Consider the following 22240-nt stretch of genomic DNA (forward strand, 5'->3'; position numbering starts at 1 on the left):
TGGATTAAAATGTTCCAAAATTAACTGTGGTGGTGGATGGTTGCAGAACTCTGTGAATATACTAAAAACCGTGTAATTGTGCATTTTATTATTTTTGCAGTTTTTTAAATTTTCATTTGCATGGAATGTGCACTTCAGATGGGTGAATTATATGGGAAGTGAATAATATCTTAATTTAAAAAAAACAGTTGAGGGGGGAAAAGAACCATAACTCTAAAGCAGTGGTTCTCATACTTCAGTCAGCATTAACCCCACCGGTAATGCATGATTAAAATGCAGATAAAAATGTTCTAGGCCCATCAAGGCATTAAAGGACATGAGGAACCTTTCCTGCATGTTGCTAAGTGAAAGAAACCAGTCTGAAAAGGCTACATCCTGTGGGATTCTAACTATGTGGTCTTCTAGAAATGGTAAAACTATAAAGACAGTAAAAAGACCAGTGGTTGCCAGGTGTTCAAGGAGGGGGGGAGGGAAGGAGAGTGATGAATATGTGGAGAACGCGGGATTTTTAGGGCAGTGAAATTATTCTGTACGCTTCTGTAGTGGTGGATACATGTCATTACACATTTGTCAAAACCTATAAAATGTACAACACAAAGAGTGAGCCTAACGTAAACGATGGACTTTAGTTAATAATAATATTCCAATGTTTGTCTCAGTCACAACCAATGTACCACACTAATACGAGATGTTAATAATAGAGAAAACTGTGTGCAAATTGAAGCAGGAGAGGGGTAGGGAATCTATACTTTCTGCTCAATTTTTTTAAACCTACTATTCTAAACTGTTCTAAAAAAAAATAAAGTCTATTAATTAACAACAACAACAAAAAATGTTGTAGGCAAGCCAGGGGATGAGCCTGTGAAGTCGGGGAACTATACAGATAGGAATTGACGTTGTCAGATCAGGGGGACATTGTCATCCTGAAAACCAGTAGGTACTGTTCACTCTAGAATGCAAGAGGCAGGTGCGGAGAAAGAATGTCTCCTCATTCAGCTCCATATAGAGGCTGCTGAGCCCAGAATCGGCGCCTCAGAGAGGTGATTCTGTACCCAACAGGCCATTCTGGGAGCCTCCTCGGTCTCAATATGCAAGTGTCACTTCAGCAATATAACAGGACATTAAGGTCAGAGGACAAGACTCTTCTAGGAGGCAGAGTGACTTGAAATGGGATCCTGAGTTTGCTGGCTTGGGTGGGTGTCGGTTTGGTTTTAGGAACCTTAGATGGGGCACAGGCATTGGGTGTCCGGTGATGGGATTATAAGGTAGTGAATTGAGAGCATGGAAGTATCACTTAATTTGAGAGAAATATGCACATCAGAGGGATGGAAAAGATCGTTACTGCCGATTTCTCATGGAGAGACCGAAACAAAAACAACTGGGAAAACATTCTTCACCTTGGAGTGTCCAGCCCAGCCCTTTGCTGGGGTGTGGGCGTTCCATCTGTGAGAACAGTGATGAGTGGAAAGAGCCTCCCAGGCCACAGAGGCCCATTCCGACTCCAGGATCGTTTAGGGAAAAGATAGATCTCTGGTGTGTTTTTCCTAGAGACACACCAAGTAGGAGTCACAAAGGATCGGAAAAATCCCGCACACTGGCAGGTACAAGTTGCTAATTTGTCTTCAGAATCGCATATGACTTTTCCTTCCACACCGCGTCTAATAATAACAAGAGTGATAGCAAAGGATGGTTTACTTGGTGCCAAACACTAAGCACCTTCACGAATTAACTCGTTTAATCGCCACTACAACTTCAACCGGCAGTCGGGGGATTATTACCCCATTTTCCAGACTGAGTGGAGACACGAAGTAATTTGCTGGGTCATAGCTAGAAAGGGGGGGAGCTGGACTCCAAGCCCGGCACCGGCTCCAGAGCCCCCTCTCCACTCTCCAGGGCACTGCCCCTCCGCCTGGCCTCGCTGGCCTCCAGGCTGCTTCTAATTTAGACCAACTTTTACAAGAGGGAATGCATATTTTAACCCTTTATGTTTGCACCCTGCTTCATCCACCCCCACAGAAAACCGCGGTACTGTTTATTCTCTCCAAATAGGAAAAAACGGGGCGAAGGGGATGTTAGCGGGATGGGGATAGGGTGGGGGGAACAAAAGAAAAAGATAAACAAAAAGAAAACCTCTTTTTCTTTCCCTTCTCAGTGCATAGCATCTTAAGAATTTCCCACTTCTTCCAGAGGGAATGACGATCTGGTCGGAAAGTCTGTGGACCGGCCCAGCCGTCCCTGATGTGGGAGCCCCTGGCTCCCCAGGGGTCCAGGAGGGGTGCTGTGGTCTCCTGCTGAGCGCTGCAGCCACTGGCCCACCCCTTCCGTGTGGGCTGGCTGTCTCCTGCCCTGGCTCCCCTTTGGGGCTCCATCTGGCGAGTTGAGGAGACTTTGGGCAGAGGGCCTCGCACTGTTCCTTTAAGGAAAACCGCTCTTCCCTTCTTGATTAAATGAGAAAATGAGTTCCAGATCCCCAGCCCGAGTCAAGCTGTTTAAGAGGGTGAGGGTGAAATAGAAAATGTCTTAAGAAGGGCACCGCTATTCTTTGCTTACTATAATAGGAGACAAGCGAACACGCCATGGGGAGTGAATAGCCATGTGGTTTTAGAGATGTACTTTTAAAATAACGCTTCTGAAAACCAAGTTTAGTAAATGGGGCCCTGTGCACAGAAGGGCTTTAACACTTGGTTTAATGCTCTGCTGTTGTCTTCTTGAAGCACTTACTAATTTTGAGCAAAGGGCTCCACATTTCGTTTTATGGCCAGTCTTGTCTGTGATGTATATTTTAAATCAGTTTTATGTAATTGTGGGCATTTTTTCCTCAGTTTCAGGTAGGCCGGTGTATCCTGTCCAGGTTTGCAAGTCAACTTTTGTGTTGCTTTCTTTCTCTTTATATGCCTAGGAGGGGTGTAAGCTCTTGTATACTCACTGATCTTTGCTGGGATGTGCCAGGGTGAAAATGTGATGCTGGAAAGCACTGAACAAGAAGGCCAAGCATGAGTATTTATAAATTAAAACATTTCAAAGCGCACATCCCCCTTTGGCTGGGTAAGCCGGGCATTTAGTACAGAATCTTCTCCTAAAATGGAGACATAATCATGGGGGAGAATTGGGCTCTTGTCTTACACGGGGCCTCCGGTGAGGACATGACCCTGTCGTTGTTAACTGAAACACAGGCTGGGACTGACTCGGGAACTTGGTCTACACGCTATTAAGTTAACCCAGCGAGCACAGCCCCAGCGCTGGGCTTCCGTCCCATCTGCCAAGAGACCCGGCGGGAGGGATGAGGGGCGTCCAAGGATGCCTGCATGATTTGGGGGGCTAGGCTTATGCTGGCAAGCTTAAGTTCATCAGGTTTAAAAAATGCTGGAATCACTTGTTGGTCCTCTTGGCAAAGTTGCTGTTACTCTGGCCAGTGCCATTGAGGTGAACCAAGGAGAAATCCATGGCCTTCCTCTTTTTTTTTTTTTTCAGGCCATAATATGGGAATCAGTACCATGAGGATATTCTACTGCAGGAACACACTGTGGTGTTTGTTATAAAGCAGATGGTGGGACTTTACCAGAAAGCAGGGGTGTCCCATCAGGGACTCAGCCAGGGCATCCCAGTTCACAGCAGAAAACTGGGCGAGTCCTAGTGTAGGCAGTGGGGCCAGGACTGGTGTGGTGGCCAGACGTTCTGAAGGACTAGGAGGAAGTCCAGTCTGTGGGGCAGGCGACAGCAGCAAGCACTTGGGTCCAGACTAGGTGGGACTGCCACCGTCTGTCTACGATGCCAAGATGCTGGCTTCTGGGGAAGTGAGGGAGCTGTTAAGAGCAAGACAAGACATGGAGTGTACTAAGCTGGCTGTCAAGACAGGGAATCAGGCACAGAAATCCAAGGCAGAAGCCCAAGTTAGCATGACTTAGATGAAGCCCCAGTGGTAGCAGAGACGGCTTGATGTAGAACCTGGGAGGTTTGGGTCAGGCTCCTGAAATCTTTCAAATCTCAGGCCAGAATTAATTCTAGGGATTGAGACAAAGATAAAACTTTAAGTGAGGAGGAAGAAGGAACACAGTCACTGGGAACTGGGTAGGCCTGCCTGGGGGAGTCACTTTTCACATGCATTGTGTTGGATTTTTTTTATTTTCTTCAGCGGTTCTAGCAGATAGAAGCATTATTTGTGTTCTTGTTTTATTTTATTTTTTAAATATATTTTTATTGATTTCAAAGAGGGAGTGAGAGATAGAAATATTAGTGATGAGAGAGAATCATTGATCAGCCGCCTCCTGCATGCCCCACACTGGGGATGATTGAGCCTGCAACCCAGGCATGTGCTCTGACCGGGAATCGAACCCTGACCTCCTGGTTCATAAGTCGATGCTCAACCACTGAGCCATGTCAGCCGAGCTGTGTTCTCATTTTATACTGGAGGAATCAGAAGTAAATGGAAGTGCCCATGGTTAATGGATTCATCCCATCTGGGTGTTTGGGGCCCTTTCGAACACCATCATCTCTGTGCCCTTGGCTTAGACTGGATAACTTTATGGAGTTCCTTTGGTTGTGGTTGTAGCAAAGTGGTGAAAAGCATGGTCTCTGGAGCCAGACTGCCTGGCTTTTTATCCCAGCCCCATCCATCTCTTCTGGCTGTGTGGCGGTGGGTGGGTTACTTCCTACAGTGTAGTCATGAGGATTTCATGGGCTGGGATGTAAAGGGTTTAGAACAGTGCCTGGCATATAGTGCTCAATAAGCATTACTATTATGTTGCATGTAGAAATAAAATTACTTAGGGAAGATTTCAGATGTTAACAGTCATCACTATCTAGTGGGTGGATGGGTCCATGGCAGGGTTAATCCTAAAAAGTAAACACTGCAAAAATCATTCCTCTTTATTTTGTAAAAGCAAGATTTTCCTCATGAATTTTGATTTATAGTGAATTTTAGTGAGAGATTGCCCAATTTATGAGCAGAAATTTGGGGTGTGAGTCCTTGTTGTCCCACTTCCTGGCTTTGTGAGCTCAGGCAATTTTTCCAATAGCTCTCACTTTCCTTATCTGGGAAAATTACCAATAATGGCAATGACAACCCAGCTCAGAATTACCCCGAGAATCACATGAGATGATAGACCATCTATCATAATAAAAGAGTAATATTACTAATTAGACCAGACGTCTTCCGGATGTCATTCTGGACATCCTTCCTGACAAAGCTGGGGCTGGAGGGAAGCCAGCCGGGTCCCAGGTGCCTGTGGGCAGCCCAAGGGAAGCTAGCCCAGGTCCTGGCTGGGTGCCTGGGGGTGCCCTCAGGAGGGAAGCAGCCTGAGTCCCAGGCGCCAGAGGGAAGCCGGTGCCAGCAGCCAGGGGAAGGAAGACCTACTCTTGGTACAAATTTTCATGCATCGGGCCTCTAGTTTTTAAATAAAAGGATGCCATGTATTGGATATTTTTAATCCCTGGACACAAGCCTACTATAAACAAGAAAAGGTTAGTTGTCTGTAAAGTAGGCAAAAGGAAGTCATTCTGGAATTAAAAATCACCATACAAATAATGCAGCCTAGCTTTGGATATTAATAATTTAGCAGGTTGCCATGTGGGCCCCAAACACAGACAAGTATACAGTTAGTTCCAACAAGTCTTGGATCTCCCTCCTGTGCCGTTCTCGTAACAACAGCCAGATTGTGCTTTTATTTCCTCTCTACCCACACAGAGTACTCAACCCCCGTGCCAGTGAATCCTTGCTATGATGGGAGTCACACATGTGGCCCGACAGCTCAGTGCTACCCGGGGACAGGTGTGGACTACACCTGCCAGTGTGCACCTGGGTACCAGGCAGATGGACGGAGTTGCATGGGTAAGAGCCATACTCTGTGTTCTCGCGTGGAGTCATCAGGCACTATGTTTTTAAAAGACAAGTGTCTATCTTCTTAATGATCTCCGTTGACCCATCCGGTTAGCAGCTGTTAATCTAAAGACGGGGATTTAAAAACTAAGGTGTGTGCTGGATAGTTTGAGAGGACAGTTTGGAGGTGGGTATTTTGGGACGGGACTGTGAAAAGAAGACCTCTATTGCAATTCCTGGATATTCTGAGTTTTTAAGCTTTGTAATTTTAAACCGGTATTAAATATTTCTTACACTTACTAAGCAGTACATTTTCTGGTGTGTGTGTGTGTGTGTGTGTGTGTGCGTGTGTGTGTGTGTGTGTGTTTTTCAGATTTCAGACATTGTTTTTCTTTCACCTATTATGTCCCCAAAAGTATCAGTAGAAATCTCTTTACATTTTAAAAGAAAATTTGTTGCAGTGTGGTTTTCTTCTAAATGTTCAGTATTTTTTAAACATTCAAAAACTTTTTAGAATATTTGTTCAAAATACATCTCCCTGTGGCTTATGCTTGAATGACTTGAAATATTATTTATGATCTGCAACATGCATCCGTATCTGGTGCTTAAAATCCTGCATTTCAACTCCTGTTTAGCCCACCAACTGTGAGTCCCCTTGAAGCCTCATTGTGGTGAGAAAATACTGAGTTTTCAGACCTTTCACCTGTGGGACCCATGATTTGAGCAGCACTTTTCTGTTCTGATTTCTTCCTAGATGTAGATGAATGTGCAACTGGCTCCCATCGCTGTGGCCCCAACTCTGTGTGTATCAACTTGCCGGGAAGCTACAGGTGTGAGTGCCGGAGTGGTTACAGGTTTGCAGAGGACCAGTACACTTGCGTCTGTGAGTCCCAAAGTCATTCCTCCTTTTGGCCAAAATGATGCTGAACCTGGCTCTTTCATTCATTAACATTTCCATTTCTACTCTATGGTTTTTCTAGAAAATATAAAATTTACATTAAAATAACCCAAAGCTATGGCTCAGTTCGGTTCTGGGTTGTTTGTTTTGGTTGTTTTGTTGTTGTTGTTTTTCTCTAAAGAGACATTTTTGGTGTTGAGATATTGAAGGATGTTCACTTCAGTTGGGATTCCCGTGTGTCTGGAATTTGGTCCAATCATGTAACAAGACTATGAACCTCTTTAATAAATAATAACAGCTCCAGGTAGAGGTCAAATATGTCTCAAATTACAATGAAATAGATTTGTAATTCAAAGATGCTTTTCCCACTTGACCAGACAAAGCGTTCCATCTATATATATAAAAACCTAAGTGACTGTTACGACTGGATGACCAGACAACCGGATGACTGGTTGATAGCTATGACTCACACAGACCACCAGGGGGCAGACGCTCAACACAGGATCTGCCCCCTGCGGTCCCACCCCCCGATCAGCCAACCTCCGCGGTCCCTTACCTCGGCCGGCCTGCCCCTTGGCCCTGATCGCCGGCCAGGCCAAGGGACCCCACCCATGTGTGAATTCATGCACCAGGCCTCTAGTCTATAATAAAATACCATTTTCTAGGGTTCACCCCCCAAAAAAAGTGGATCCAAAAGAACTAGAATTCCAAATTCATCCCATTGCTAGATGATATTAAAGAAAATACACCTTTAAATCCACTGTTTTGATGATCTTCATTCCTAGTGCTTTAACCACAAACCCAGACCAGCACTTCTCGAATTTTAATATGCATACAAACCATTTAGTGCTCTTGTTAAAATTCAGATTCCCTGGCTCTGGGATGGGGCCTGAGAACCTGCATTCTTTATTAGCCTTCAGAAGTCCCAATGCTGTTGGTGTGCCGATCGTGCTGTGAAGAGCAAAGCTCACCCATTTGCAGGCCTGAACTCTTGGACATCCTCGCCTTCTTCTCTTTTTTAGTGATTGCCCCACCTGCCAACCCCTGTGAGGATGGCAGCCATACCTGTGCTCCCACTGGCCAGGCCCGGTGCGTTCACCTTGGAGGCAGCACCTTCAGCTGCGTCTGCCTGCCTGGTTACACCGGCAACGGGCACCAGTGCACCGGTGAGTACCTGCGGGTCAGCCTCAGTGACAACGGAAGGTCCCCTTGGATACACATCCCCACGTAGGCAGGACCTGGTTGAGAAAAGACCCCTCCTTTGACTCACAGCTTTGTATTGCCAAAAGAGAAAGAGAAAGGGTGTCCTTGAGTCAAAAAGAGGGGCCAAGGGTGGATCTCCCTGGGCTTGGATTGGTGAGCATGTATGGTTGTCCATGGTGGACACGTGCCTTGGATGCCAGGAGCCACTGCCGGCTTGTAACCTTCTGTGTCTTGGAGCCTTGTGTGGGAAGGAGGGACTTGGGGACAGTCATTTAGTCTCCTGTTAGGATGCCGGCTTCTTTCAATCTCTTTGGTTAATGACCTAATTTAGCACTTTCAGTCATGCTTAATTTTTAGTTGCTATTCCCCTGCTTCAAGTAATATTTTAAGCAATATCGGAACATGCATATAATTCTTTCTAAGTTTTTCCCTCTCTTCTCTCTGTGGAGATGATAGATAGATAGATAGATAGATAGATAGATAGATAGATGAACTCCACAGATATAAGAGGATATTAACACTTTTATATGAGTTCTCAAAACCTTTCTCCCAGAAACCTAACTACCATTAAGACTTATAAAATCAATAAACCAGAATGCAGGACTAACTGTTCAGATTTAACTTAGAAATAATGTGTGAGGCTGTTTTTGAAACAGTAGGCATAACACTCTGGGTATAAATATTCATGGAACTGGGCTTAGTAGTGGTTTCAGCTAGAGATTGTTTGGTGTGGATCTACATAATCCACCCAGTAGCATGTGATTGAATTGAAATTCAATTTCATGCTGCCTGTCCATCAGTGACACACAAATTATGGGAAGGAGAGGATGGTGGGAAGAGGGTTTGGAATGGGAAAAGGTCTCTCTTGGGAACAGAAACCTGAGAGACAGGCTTTCCCCCTCTCCTTGAATTGCTGCTTGCATCTGCCACCGTACCCCTGGGCCCATTGAGCGGGGTGCTAAGAACTGCCTTGTAACTCCTGGGAGCTCCACAAAGATCTAAGTAGCCCGGCCCTCTTCCTTCTCGCCAGAGGTTTGATTCTCATCCTTCTCCCTTTCCTTCCGCTTTGGTTTCAGCAGGACAGGCTGACTGGACCAGCAGACACAACCATATGTTATTAACAGACGATGTGTGTCAAGGCAGCTCAGCCCTCCTCTCCTTTCCAGATGTGGAGGGCGACTTAGTCTCTTCTGAATCTTGCTGCCTAATCAATTAATGTTTCCTCTTCTGTCCAGAAGCTCTGTTTATATGGTTTTCTTGACAACACAATTTACATTGAAATGACTTAAAGCTGGGTCTCAGTTCAGGCCTGATTCCCCCGACCCCCTGCAAAATCAACAAAAACCACCCCCAGATTTAGACAGAGCTCACGTGTTTCTCAAGTGAGAATGAGGTGCATTTATAATTCACAGATGCTTGTCCCACTTGACCAGCCAAAGATCTCTGTCTATAACAGTTAGACTCTTTATAGATGGGGTACCCTCTCCAGGCTTGGGGGATCAGGGTGAGGAGCACAGACTCCTTGTTTATGTCAAGCCCCACAGTGGGAATAATACTTTGTCCACCCTTGTGGAACTTATGACTCAGTTCAATTTAACACACTACTGGTTTGAGAAATGAGAATTCAGAGAGAAAAAAAACCTTGCCAGAATTTCATATTCAAACATCTGGCTGCTCAGGTCAGCTGAGAGGGTGCTAATAAAGTATTTAATTTCTTGGGTCTTTGGTTTAAAGCAAAGTAGTTGAAATTAATTGCAGCCTAGATGTGAGGAGTGTTAATCATCAGAATGTTAATTGAGGTTAGATGTGCCTTTGCCCTAATCCCTTCTACAATCATTCTCTCCCCCTTCTTTTAACTTCTAGCCCAGTGGTTCTCAATCTTCTGGCCCTTTAAATACAGTTCCTCATGTTGTGACCCAACCATAAAATTATTTCGTTGCTACTTCATAACTGTAATGTTGCTACTGTTATGAATCGTAATGTAAATATCTGATATGCAGGATGGTCTTAGGCGACCCCTGTGAAAGGGTCATTCGACCGCCAAAGGGGTCGTGACCCACAGGATGAGAACCGCTGTTTTAGCCTGTCCTGTAAGACTTTGCTCACCTCTCTTGTTCTCTGCTTTTAGAATTCTCTCTGGGACCCACAAATTTAAAAACATGCCAGATACATCAGTTGCTTCCCCAGTGTGTTAACTATCTATTGCTTTATAACAGACCACCCCAAAATGGGGCAGCTTAGAACAATACACATTTATTGCCTTCAGGTCAGGGTCCTGCCTTAGGTGGGTCCTCTGCTTTAGGACCCTCACAGGGCTGCAGTCAAGGGGTCTGGCAGGCTTGGGGTCTCATCTGAAGGACCAACTGGGGAAAGAGCCTCACATGGTTATTGCAGGATTCAGTTCCTCGAGGGACTGACTGATGGATTGAGAGCCTCAGGTCCTTTCTGGCTGTGGTCTGGAGGTGACCATCAGTTTTTTGCCATACAGCCCTCTCCAACAAGGAAGCTGACTTCATCAAAGCCAGGGGCAGAGACGAAAGTTATAATCACAAAATGTCATCCCCTCGATATTGCTTTTGTGTATTAGTTAGAAGCGAGGAAGCAAGTTACTCAAGTGAAGGGGATCATACAAGACTGTGAATACCAAGAGGGAAGAGAAATCTTTGGGGACATCTGAGAGGCTGCCTCCTAGAGTCAGTTACCATGTGGTTGCCTTCCAAGCTTTCAGACTGTGGTAGTAGACAATGAATAATCATTTTCCTAAATACCCATGCCATACCTAAGTCGGGCTGGGCTAATCACAGAGATGACTTGCAGGACACGAGTGTGTGTGTGTGTGTGTGTGTGTGTGTGTGCGCGCGCACTTGTGTGTGTGTGTATTTTAAGGCATGTGTCCCAGTGGCCATAGAGATAAATAGAAAAAAAGAAAAAAAATAGAGATAAGGGCTCGGTTTTGTGGAGAGCATGCATTCTTAAAGCACACCTTTTTATTCCATCAAACTAGCAATAAAAGGGTGTGTGCTTATTTTCTCCAGGTATTTAAAATCCTGGTTCCCTGGAGAGGCTGCACTTGGCTTTAGGTTCTCAATCTAGTCTGAGTCACTAGCAGGAACCATTTTATCCAAGTTGAATTAAATCATTCCTCAGCCCTGTGTTGGATCAGCCCTGTGTTGGTCTCAGTCCTGTGTTGAATCAGATGTTCCTCAGGCACATTTGTCCTTATAGAGCCTTGGCCATTTTGCCGGTGCAAAAACAGATTGTCTTGAGTTGGACCTTTCCAGGGAGGAGCAAGTGTGAGTTGAGGAGATGGGATCCAGATGGCCCATCACCCAGGCCCATCACCGCTCAGCAGGGCCAGGAGAGGAGGTGCTTAGATTATTGTCACAGGTTTTCTGTTCTAAGGATATTCTATTGAGTAAGGTAAGGTAACGCTGGTGCAGCCACAGGAGAAGAGAACAAGACTTAAAAGGAGGAAGTTTATTATTCTCATAGGACCAGAGAAGAGTTCACCCTGTGCCATGCAGGGCCACAACCAGAAGGATGCTTGACCAGATGGGTGGGGAGTGAGAACTTGTGGGCCCTTACTGGGGGTCTGGAGTGGGAGGCAGGTTAATTGGCACCAGGAAATTTCACTGTGGGTTCGAAAGCAAAGCAGACAGAGGAGTGAAGGAAGGAGGGAGCTAGAATCCATTGGTTGGGTTTGTTTTGAAGGGATTTCAGCTGGTTTTGGGTGTGTGCTTAGAATTAGGGCAGTGAGAGAATGTGGAAGCACCAAAGCATGAAGTCAAAATGGAGGATTTTCAACACATTTTCCAAACTGTTTTTTGCCAGCTTAATAGATGCTGGAAAGGAGAAGTACTATCTGCTGAGGCTGCGCCACCCTGTGCTATCTGAGTGGTGAAGGAGCTCTACCACGCCTTGCACACTGCTGTCATGACCTCAGTGTTCTCACAGCCCCAAAGACCCTGACAGTGATTGTTCAGCATAAACCTCCCCCAGGGGTACAAGGAAAGCCCCTCCCTTGGCAAGGGGCTGGAAACCTTTCCATACTTTCTCTCCTGACACCCTGTGAAATAGGGAAGAGTTCTTCTCCTTACAAAAGCCCCAGTTACCCCTGAAGCCCGCAGTGTTGGCCCTCCTGAGGGGGCCACAGCCTGCTCTGAGCTCGGGACGTGGAGTGGCTGACTGGACGTGGTGTAAGCTCCTCCAAGGAGGTGGCACGGACTGTGCTCCGGGGAGCCTTAACCTTCTCCAGATTTGGGGGGATAAGCGTTTCTCACTTGTGATGCTTTTTAGTCTCTTGAGGGACTTTTCCCTGTTGGGCATTTATTGCAGTTCCTGTCTCCCCAGGACTTCAGTGTCTGCGGGGAGGATGGCTGCTCTTTTAGGTCTGATCAGAATTCTAGACCATAGGCTTAAAGAACATAGGTAACTTGGTAGCTCTGGGGAGTCCCCTCTGAGTTCAAAAAATAATCACAAGAAACTGATCCGTGAGTTCTAGAAATAGGCCGTGTCTCAGGAATTCCTGCTTCCTGCCATTGCCTGGGTTCCGGTTACCAGGAGAAGTACTTTTAGCATATGTATTCTGAATAGCTTTCATTTCCTGCCTTTGGCTGGACGTTAATTTTTACAGCTTTGGTTTCATAGCCTCTTCCAGGCCCAAGGAACTGGATGGTCACCAGTTTTGCCCAACTGGGAATTTGACTTGTGCTTTGGAAGAGACGATCTCAAGGATGACTAAATTTGACAATGTGCAGCTCCTATTCATTACATTGGAGAGAAGGTTTTCCTTGTAATTGTTTTCATTTGGTTTACTTCGGGTTAACTGAGGAGCTCACCAGAAAACCTTGTTTCTAACTTTTCAGATGAAGTTATAACTACATTTTTGCCTTTGCAGGTGAAAGGAAGTTGACCATGGAGGCCGATTGCTCATCTGAGCAGAGCCTTTCTGGGTGGCATTAAACTTGGTTGTGTGGAGCGTTGAGGACTTTTTTGGACTACAGGGAGCTAATTTATGTTGACTAACCTCCCCTGAGACTGAGGAATGCTAATTTGCTAATTACAATGGAAGAGATTCCTCTCCTGTGAACAGAAGGTCTGTGTTGCATGACCAGTGTGTCTGCTTGCTGGTACCAGGACAGGAGTGGCTCGTGAGAGTGTGGTCACAGGCAGGGCGGCGCTGATAACCCTCGAGGAGATTCCATCTGGGTCCCGGGAGGCTGGGTGAGGAGCCACGTCTGTCCTCAGCCAACTCACATCCAATTCAGGCTGTAAGTCTCTGGCTTCCCGGTCCCATGAGTCCCCGCCCTGGGTTGTACCAAGTTGTTGCAGTTCACTTCTGGGATTCCTGTTTTCTTGGTGTCACACTGATCATCCCATCCACATGTTTCCTATTTACACGTTTTGAAACCAGTTTTTGGATGTCATTGTGGATGTGACTATTTTCAGTGGAGCCTTGATCAGACCTACACCCTTAGCCTCTCTTAACTCTCAAAGACTTCCTGTCTGTGAAGACAGCTTATCTCAACCACTGGGCATTGGTTTTAGCAGACTCTCAGAGATGGTTTTCTTTTTTGCTATTGTCTGATTTCAGTAAATAAAATAGGAGGACTAGAAGTTGGCTTTTGTTTGAAGTTTCAGGTTGTTGTAGGTTTGAGAAATAGGAAAATTTTCATGGTGCTATGTAGTAGAGTGTGTGTGTGGTGGTGGGGTTTCTGAATTTTTGGACTTTGTAAGCCTGATAAATTTAGTTTTTTTAATGTGTTGTATTGAAACCTCTGATAATATTTTTCTATACTTTTCTATTTCTTCTGAAAGTCGAAAGCAAAGAAAAATTTCTGATGAATTGGGCATTCTAGACAGTAGGACTCTGACTGGGCAAGACTGTATGTGCTTCTAACTTTGTTGAAACCTCATTGGGCTTCTCTGCACCCATAAATCAGTGCCACAGGGACATGGTACCAGCAACAAAAGGGAAAACCATTGTTACATATGTTTATTGTAGTGTTACTGAGAGGAATTAATGATTTATAGTCTAAAGGTTAGTTCGCAGGTAATAACTTCTTGGACTTTACTGTAGATGAAACTGCTGTAGAAATATACTGCAGGATCTATTTTTCTGAGTGACCACATGTTTAATTTCTACACTGAACATTCGAATGGACTAACACAGCCTTGACCTTGTACTGTTAGGCGTACCTTTCAGTGTCAGTAATTTCTGCTCATGCCCAAAGGTCTTCTGAAGTTGATCCTCATGGTTGATCCTCCTGTACTAAAGGCCAGGTAGTAGCACAGATTGAGTGCAGTGAAGTCACATGCTCTACCCCCCCTACCCCCGCCCCTGTTCTGACACTGCAGATGTTGATGAGTGCTTGGAGAACAGATGTCACCCCTCGGCTACCTGCTACAACACCCCCGGCTCCTTCTCCTGCCGCTGCCAGCCTGGCTATCATGGGGACGGACTTCAGTGCACACCTGGTAAGGGGGAGGCCAGATTAGGCACAGAGAACTGGCTCCTTCAGCACTATTTTTCTATAGCACTTCAGCCCACTCTTGATTTCTGGTCGGAGGCTGTAGTTAGTGGATCTTCAGGCTCTGGTTATTTCCCAGTTACCACCAGGGCTCGGTTTGTTGTTCACAGCTATTCGAATTCTGGGAGGCCTGGGTGTGGCCCATCCATTGTCCTACCTATGAGCAGTTCTGGTTAACGGCCCTAATGACCTGCTTTGCCTTGATAAGTGCGAGTTAGAAGTATTGAGACTCAGGTTACTAAGCAGGAGTGCTGTGCTCTGGTGAGCTGGGCGCAGCCTCCCCTATGACTGCTCTGGGACTTGGCCCGAGGGGCAGTCTAGTGACAGCTGTTGACCTGGGGCTCCTCAGACTTAAACTCTGGACTCAGGAGACAAGCCAAACTGTTTCCTCCTGAGCCTCTGGGATGTTTGGACCAAAGCCACGGCTGCTCTTCATTTTATCCAGACAGCAACAGGAGCTAGAGGCGGACGGGAGGGGCTGCTTCACAGTAAAGTTAGCCTAGGCACTTACAGGGCAGACTGCGAGAATTAGGGAGGTATTGGGAAGTTAGTGGCAGAGCTAAAATAAGAATCCAGGACTCCAAATTCCCAGTAACTTGCTCATTTTCCCACATTATGCTGCCTTCCAACTATGGAAGAAAAAGCCTCCGACAGGAGACCTTGAGGTTGGCTCATAAAAGCAGGTGGGTAGCAATGCCTTTTATTCCTCCTCCTCCTCCTGTGTCTCCTCTGCCCCCGCCCTGAAGACACCACCTCAGGACTGAAAACCTGTGAGCGTCAGCAGCGCGCCGCCCAGGCTCAGCACCTCTACCCGGGCGTCAGGATCCACATCCCCCAGTGCGACGAGCAGGGCCACTTCCTGCCACTGCAGTGCCACGGCAGCACCGGCTTCTGCTGGTGTGTGAACCCCGATGGTCATGAAGTCCCTGGTACCCGGACGCCACCCGGCTCTAACCCACCTCACTGCGGACCCCCAGGTGAGCCAATCCAGAAAGAAACCTTGTGCCTGGTTAGGCCTGGGGCTTGGGGAGCAGAATGGCACTGGCTGTGGGTAGATTATAATCCCTGCCCAGACCACGCAGACTCAGGGCTGATGACCATCCTTTATGACACCATCCTCCTTCCTTCTAGGAACACTCGAGTGCATGCACTCAGCTACATGCACATTCACATTACAGGGGCATAGAGACATGCACACACGATATATGTGATCCCGGCATGCATTGTACTCCAGCCTCCTGACTCTTGTCTAATACAAAACTCGCCTGCATGATGGGGTCAGCTTGAAGGGAGAGAATGGGTTCTACCCACGATTGAGATTGAGTGTGTAGGTCAGGCTGAGGCCACTGCCCTGTACCTGTTAGGGCAGCTTAGAGATGTCAGACCCAGAGGGTCTTGCCAGACCAGCTTTTTGTCCAAAAGAAAAATTGCCTTTCCCATATAACTGTCGCTTCACTTGGCCTTCTGAGTTACAGGAAACTGCCTGAAGGCTGTTTTAATAGCATTAGGAAACATAAGTATGTCATTTGTGGGTGGATCCAGCTAGTTTGCTCTGAGCAAATAACCCCAGCTCCCTCTATCCAGCCCAACATGTCCATGGGGAAGTCACCATTGGCCCAGCTGCCTTCAGAAGAGAAGCAGGAACCTGTTTTATTAGCCCCTGTGATCTGAGATGCTGATGATAAACATGTCTGTTTTCATCGTCACTCCCCATCTGGATGGGGCATGGTTATCAAGTGCTCACAGGTTACGCCAACCACAGGTTGCCAAGGCAGGTTTCTGCTCCTTGCAGAACTGTTCAGAGATGGGAAGAACTTCATTTTTTAAAAACAGAAGAACTTGATTGTGAAGAACGTAGAATTTGGTGTGATACCGTTTCAGCCAAAGTAATTCCTCTATCAATGCGCTTGCTATATTCAAAGATCCATTCTTAGTGTTGAAAAGGTTTCCATAAATACTAGTCTTGGCTTTTAATGTATGTGAATATGAAGAACTAGAGAATTACTACCAGCTTTGATCCTTTTAAAATATTAATTATTATGGCCAGGACATTAGTGATTCATATAGGTAAAAATGGGTAATGCTTCATCTAGCTCAGCGATCGCCTTTCGGACCTCACTGACTGCCAGTGGTCCAGGGACCACTGGTTGGCGACTGCTGATCTAGCTGTTTCCACAGTGACACTCCTAGTTCCTATTTTTAGGAAAAGATTTTGCAGCCTCCTTCCCCCACACTGCCCCCCCCCCAAAAAAAAAGAATACAAAGAAATCCCGTTTCACTCATGCCTACTGGTTCTGACTCCAGCTGGGATTTGAAGGAATCAGATGTTGGGAGGTTCCTTGGGGGAATGGTTCAGAATTCTGTTGCATTTACGAAGACAAGCATGTGTTAAGGACAGTGATTCAAAAGGGAGCTGAGAGCATGGGAAGTTCATTGCTAAAAGAGAGGCATGTTCTTTCGGGCACTCTTTCCTGTGGCCCAGACTTCCCTTTTGGCTGCCATTTCTGACTGGTCTCATCTACATAATGGGGTCAGCTTGAAGGGGGAGAGAACAGTTTCTGCCCACAATTTCAAAATATTTAAAACCCTGCCAACCAGAAACAGAAGGAAAATAAAGCCATGGTCAGATTGAGAAGGAGCTTCATATAGTAAGGCATGAGAGGGATGCCCACGTGTGAGGGAGGTGTGGTGCCATTTCCCAGAAGCTGACTGTGCTGTGTGTCCTCATTCCAAACAAAGACATTCCTCACTGGGTGGTCCCTGAACCAAGAATGGGTCCTCTGAGTTTGGAATGTGGACCAGTGGTGGTGTTGGGAACTTCTCCAGGGATGGAGGGCAGGCGTTTGAGAAAGCAGCACATCCCTCTCTGGGTTCATTGAGACACATCTGGGTGAGGAAATCAGTTTTTCCTTCTGCATGAGGTCTTAACAAGAGCTGTGCTTCCCGTGGGTTATGAACGATGATGAGTCTTGTAGTTGAGCCTGTTGGGTTTGAGCCCTGAGGATTTTATTCCCCATCTTCCTGCTTTTCTAGAGAAATTGTAGGTGTTGGAGCCCAACTATAGTGTTTCCAGCTTGTTCTTTGAAGCTGTTGGCGATTTTGATCAAAGGAATGACATGAAAGGACTTGTTTGTTTTTTAAATATATCTTTATTGATTTCAGAGAGGAAGGGAGAAGGGAGAGATAGAAACATCAATGATGAGAGAGAATCATTGATTGGCTGCCTCCTACATGTCCCCTACTGGGGATCAAGCCTGCAACCTGGGCATGTGCCCTTGACCGGAATCAAACCTGGGACCCTTCAATCCACAGGTTGATGCTCTATCCACTGAGCCAAACCAGCCAGGGCTTGAAATGACAGTTTTAAAGGGACTTTTTCTGGCTCCGGGTTGAATTTACATTAAGGGGCAAGAAGGAGGGGAGAAGCAGGGAAAGCAGCTGTGGCACGAGGTAATGGGGCGTGGACCAGGGTGATGGGGGTGGATGTGGTAAGATGTGAAGATATTCTGAATGTATTGTGAAGGTACAGCTGACATATGTGAGCGAGAGAAAGGAGTCCAGGATGGTTGGACCTGAGCAATGGAGAGGTGGAGGTGCATTACTGATAAGGGAAAGTCCAGGGGCCCAGATTTTGTTAGTCCTCCTCTGAGATTTCTGTGATACATCCAAATGGCGGTGCCAAGTAGGCACTTGGCTGTCTCTTCTGCACACTATAGGCCAGTGATGGCAAACCTTTTGAGCTCGGTGTGTCAGCATTTTGAAAAACCCTAACTTAACTCTGGTGCCGTGTCACATATAGAAATTTTTTGATATTTGCAACCATAGTAAAACAAAGATTTATATTTTTGATATTTATTTTATATATTTAAATGCCATTTAACAAAGAAAAATCAACCAAAAAAAATGAGTTCGATTTGTTTTATATATTTAAATGCCATTTAACAAAGAAAAATCAACCAAAAAAATGAGTTCGCGTGTCACCTCTGACACGCATGTCATAGGTTCGCCATCACTGCTATAGGCTGTGAGTGGCAGGAGATAAAAACAGGAGCAGCACTTTCCGTTTCGGGTCCTTTGGGCAATCCTCCCACAGGTGGCTGTGCTATAGGCTGTAACAGAGCCCTCTCGGACAGAGAACTGGTGTTTGGGACAGGCCACGACGGCCCTGTGGAAGCAGTCTGGGGTATTGTGGGTAGAGAAACTGCTCTGCAAAAGAAGCTAATGGAGTGTAAGCATGGTGGTGAGCGGGGAGGGAGGGAAGAGGGGCAGGGTGCTGGAGAAACATGGTAGGAAGGTGGAACCTACAGAAAAAGGTTCAGCTTTGAGATAATACCAGGAACAGCATGGCCAGACGACTTCCAGGAACTGGAGTGTCACTACCTCTCTGTGCTCCCATATACCAATCACGATAAGTTACGCTTTCACCAGCGTAGTCCTCCAGTGGACAGGTACTGAGGGCCGCATAGGTGGACATTCAGGAATGCTTTCCAAGACAAGCACTAGCCAGCCAGCCTGAAGATAACCCTCTCAGATGCAAGTCCTAGAGTTTGAAGCAAGTGGGAAAGAAGCAAAGATTGCTTTAAGCGTCATGTAGGCCACTGCGCCCCACAGTGTTCTGTTCGCAGAGGCCCTGGGCCTCTCCTGTCCAGAGTGAGCTCGCCCCCTTCCCAGGCTGAGTGAGCCCTGCACCTGATCTTAACCTCCTCTTGTTCTTTCCCGACGTGGTGGGGCCTTGATGGCAGATCCTCCTGGCCTGGGAAGATGGGAGCATCCAGAGGACCCCATTCTCATGGTTCCTGTGGAGGACTTCTTAGAGCACTTGACTGCTCTGGTCTGTGTTCAGGGACTTGGCGGAGGCCCGCTAATGCACGTGAGGAGGAGGGAGGCCAGGCGGCCAGGCTGCACTCTGTCCTTGGCTTACAATCAAAGGCTTTTTTGTCCCATCTGCTCAGCGCCCACCCAGAGGCCCCAGACCATGTGTGAGCGCTGGAGGGCAAACCTGCTGGAGCACTACGGTGGCACGCCCAGGGACGACCAGTACGTGCCGCAGTGCGACGACCTGGGCCACTTCACCCCCATGCAGTGCCACGGGAAGAGTGACTTCTGCTGGTGTGTGGACAGAGACGGCAGAGAGCTGCAGGGCACCCGCTCCCAGCCAGGCTCCACCCCTGCATGTAAGCACCCGGGGCAGCCCTCACTCACCTCAGCGGCCTCTGAGGTTTCTGTCGGGAGGCTGTGTATGAAGGCGGGCAAACAAGGGGTTAACAAATCCAATGAGACAAGTCACTACTGTGTGGTGTTGATTTATAATCTGATCCACCCAAGATCCCAATTTGGACATAATGTTTGATTTTGTCATTAGCCGTTTCTGTAACTAGAACATCTGGAACTCAGCTCAGCACGCAGTTACTCCCCTTCCCCAGCCCAGGGTGAAAGGGGACGCATGTCACCCCGGGGGGCCCCAAAGAGAAGCTGACACAACTCTGGCTCTGGTTTCTTTCCCTTAAAATGAAGAAAAAAACCCAAAAAACTGCTTTGTTCTGAGGGAGATGTGTTGCTGTCTTCCTCCCTAGTAATTGGCAGTGATTTACATAATTGATCCTTGAAAAAAAAAACCCTAGAAATTAGAATTTCTTTAAAGGAACATCTGGAGCACATCTGTCTAGGTTTAAGAACTTTTGATGTTTTTGGAGGCTCTGGTCTATGGGAAAGTAACTGTTCTCTCTCCCCGCCCACCCTTGTTTCCTTTTCTCTCTGCTCACTCTTTCCCACGGCAGGTATACCCACGGTTGCTCCACCCTTGGTCCGGCCCACGCCTCGGCCTGATGTGATTCCTCCATCCGTGGGCACCTTCCTGCTCTATGCCCAAGGCCAGCAGATTGGCTACTTGCCCCTCAGTGGTACTAGGCTTCAGAAGGACACAGCCAGGACCCTGCTGTCGCTGCATGTAAAGAGGATTTCGCATGTGGGATGGAGCTGCGTGGGGGTTCAGATCTGGGGAGGGGCCTGAGATGGAGGGAGGTTGTGGAGGATTTCTGAGCTGCAGTCTGTCTTCATGGGCCTGATACCAGCACCACAGGAAGTGGGGCTCCCTGTTGCTGGGTCACGTCTGACCAAGGCTGCCGCCTCGTTGGTTCATGGGGTTTCCGATATGTGGAAAGGGCATTTCAGGGTTGTCAGGATACTGAGGCAGTATGGTGAGCCAAGGGAAAACTGACTTAACCCCAGGCCCCAGGGTGCTTTCAATGCCCCCCACATTTCCAGAGATCTAGAAATCACGACAGGAGTGGCTGCAGGGTGTGGTTCCGGGGGTCAGATGAGAATCCCAAGTGGAAATCCATTAATGACTGCCTCAGCGTTACTCCCCTCTCCCCTCCCATTTTGGTTCTTATCTTTGGCTCCTTCTAGATGAGTTGGGGAGAGAGTGATGCTGGAAAAGGAGTGGACAGCTCTCCCTCGGGATGCTTGCCGCTTCCTGAGCCAGCCACTCCCTGTTGTAAGGCACTCCATTTCGGAGGAGGGACTCTTCTCTCAAATGGAGAAGAAAAGGGAGGTCACCAGAAAGGCAGTGCCACTTGTAGTGGAAAATGGTCTGGTTCCATTTCTAAGCTTCACGCTCCAGGTACTTGCTTATGTAACAGTACAGTGTCCGTGTTTACTTCTGTTGATGATGAACCCCATATCTGGTTCCGAAGAAGTTTAGAAGCAGCCAGTGTTTAGAAAAAGATGTTTTTTTTCTTCCTTTTTGAGTTTTTGTGTGTTTTCTTGGCAAACACTAAGCATACTCTTTTTTTTATAAAAGTTTCTCTAAAAGAGGTAGAAACTCAGAAGTTATCACAAGTAACCATCTATTTATTCTAGCCATGTCACATGGCTTCTCTGCATTTCTGAATTTGTCTCTGATGAGGACAGGGTGGTGGTGGAACTGAAAGAGAAATGGAACACGGGTTATAAGCACACCTTGGGGAAATTTACTGAAACGGGGACTTTTTTCTCCAAATAACTTTGAAGTCATTACATGGGTTAAGGAATCCCATGATTCCCTGGGTTAATGGAAGCCCATGTGGATGTGTACTCTTGCCTGAGACACATGACTTCTTAATTTTCAAGTAAAATTGTATTTGACCTTCAGACCCTCCTACCCCATATAATCTGTTCCCTTTTCCACAGGAGCCAAATCCTGCTTGTGTAGTGGTTCTCATCCTGACTCCTCTGCCAGAGGCCGTAAGTCACGCCAGCCCCAGGCTTGTTAGGCAAGCAGGAGCTGGCGTGGCCTCAGGGACAGCCAGATGGCCCCTAGATGTTGGCTTTGCACATTCGGCTGGGCTTCTCAAAGCAGGAATCTGGGTTGGAAATCAAATGAAGCAAGTACTGTGCAGACTTTTGGAAAGGAGTATCACTGATGCAGCATTTTATAAGACTTTGCAGTTTATTTAGCAATAAGGGAGATGAAACCTCCCTAGCCAGAAGTTGAGTGACGACCATTCCCCAGTTCCTTAACCCATCAAACTGTAGACTTTCTTTTACCCAAGAGTACAACCAAAGAATTGCTTTGCAATGAGGGACAGAGTTGAGGGTGACGGCACCTGGGCTAGGGGAAAGAGCTCATATCACAGGGGAGGGGAGCGTAGATTTTGTTGTTATTTGTTAACAAATTTTAGAAAGCTTGTTCAAAAAGTGCTGATAACATTTGAAAGGAGTCACTGCTTTTGTCCATTAAAATATTAAGACCTTACTTTGCTGAGACTAACATCTGTCCTTCAATCACTGAATGGGCTAATTTTTTTCATGCAG

At 46.7% G+C, this 22240-nt stretch overlaps 1 protein-coding gene across 1 annotated transcript in view; it reads left to right on the top strand.

Annotated features, from left to right (window-relative positions):
* NID2 (nidogen 2 (osteonidogen)) overlaps positions 1-22240 on the top strand; it is a 67312-nt gene that overhangs the window by 39022 nt on the left and 6050 nt on the right. Inside the window, exons 10-16 of the mRNA XM_005867911.2 lie at positions 5684-5827; positions 6570-6698; positions 7736-7879; positions 14274-14393; positions 15193-15423; positions 19399-19620; positions 20224-20393. Coding sequence (XP_005867973.1) covers positions 5684-5827; positions 6570-6698; positions 7736-7879; positions 14274-14393; positions 15193-15423; positions 19399-19620; positions 20224-20393 — 1160 coding nt within the window. The remainder of the gene's footprint in view (positions 1-5683; positions 5828-6569; positions 6699-7735; positions 7880-14273; positions 14394-15192; positions 15424-19398; positions 19621-20223; positions 20394-22240) is intronic.

The sequence above is a fragment of the Myotis brandtii genome, unplaced genomic scaffold, assembly GCF_000412655.1.
Source record: "Myotis brandtii unplaced genomic scaffold, ASM41265v1 scaffold253, whole genome shotgun sequence".
In the NCBI taxonomy this organism is placed as follows: Eukaryota; Metazoa; Chordata; class Mammalia; order Chiroptera; family Vespertilionidae; genus Myotis; species Myotis brandtii.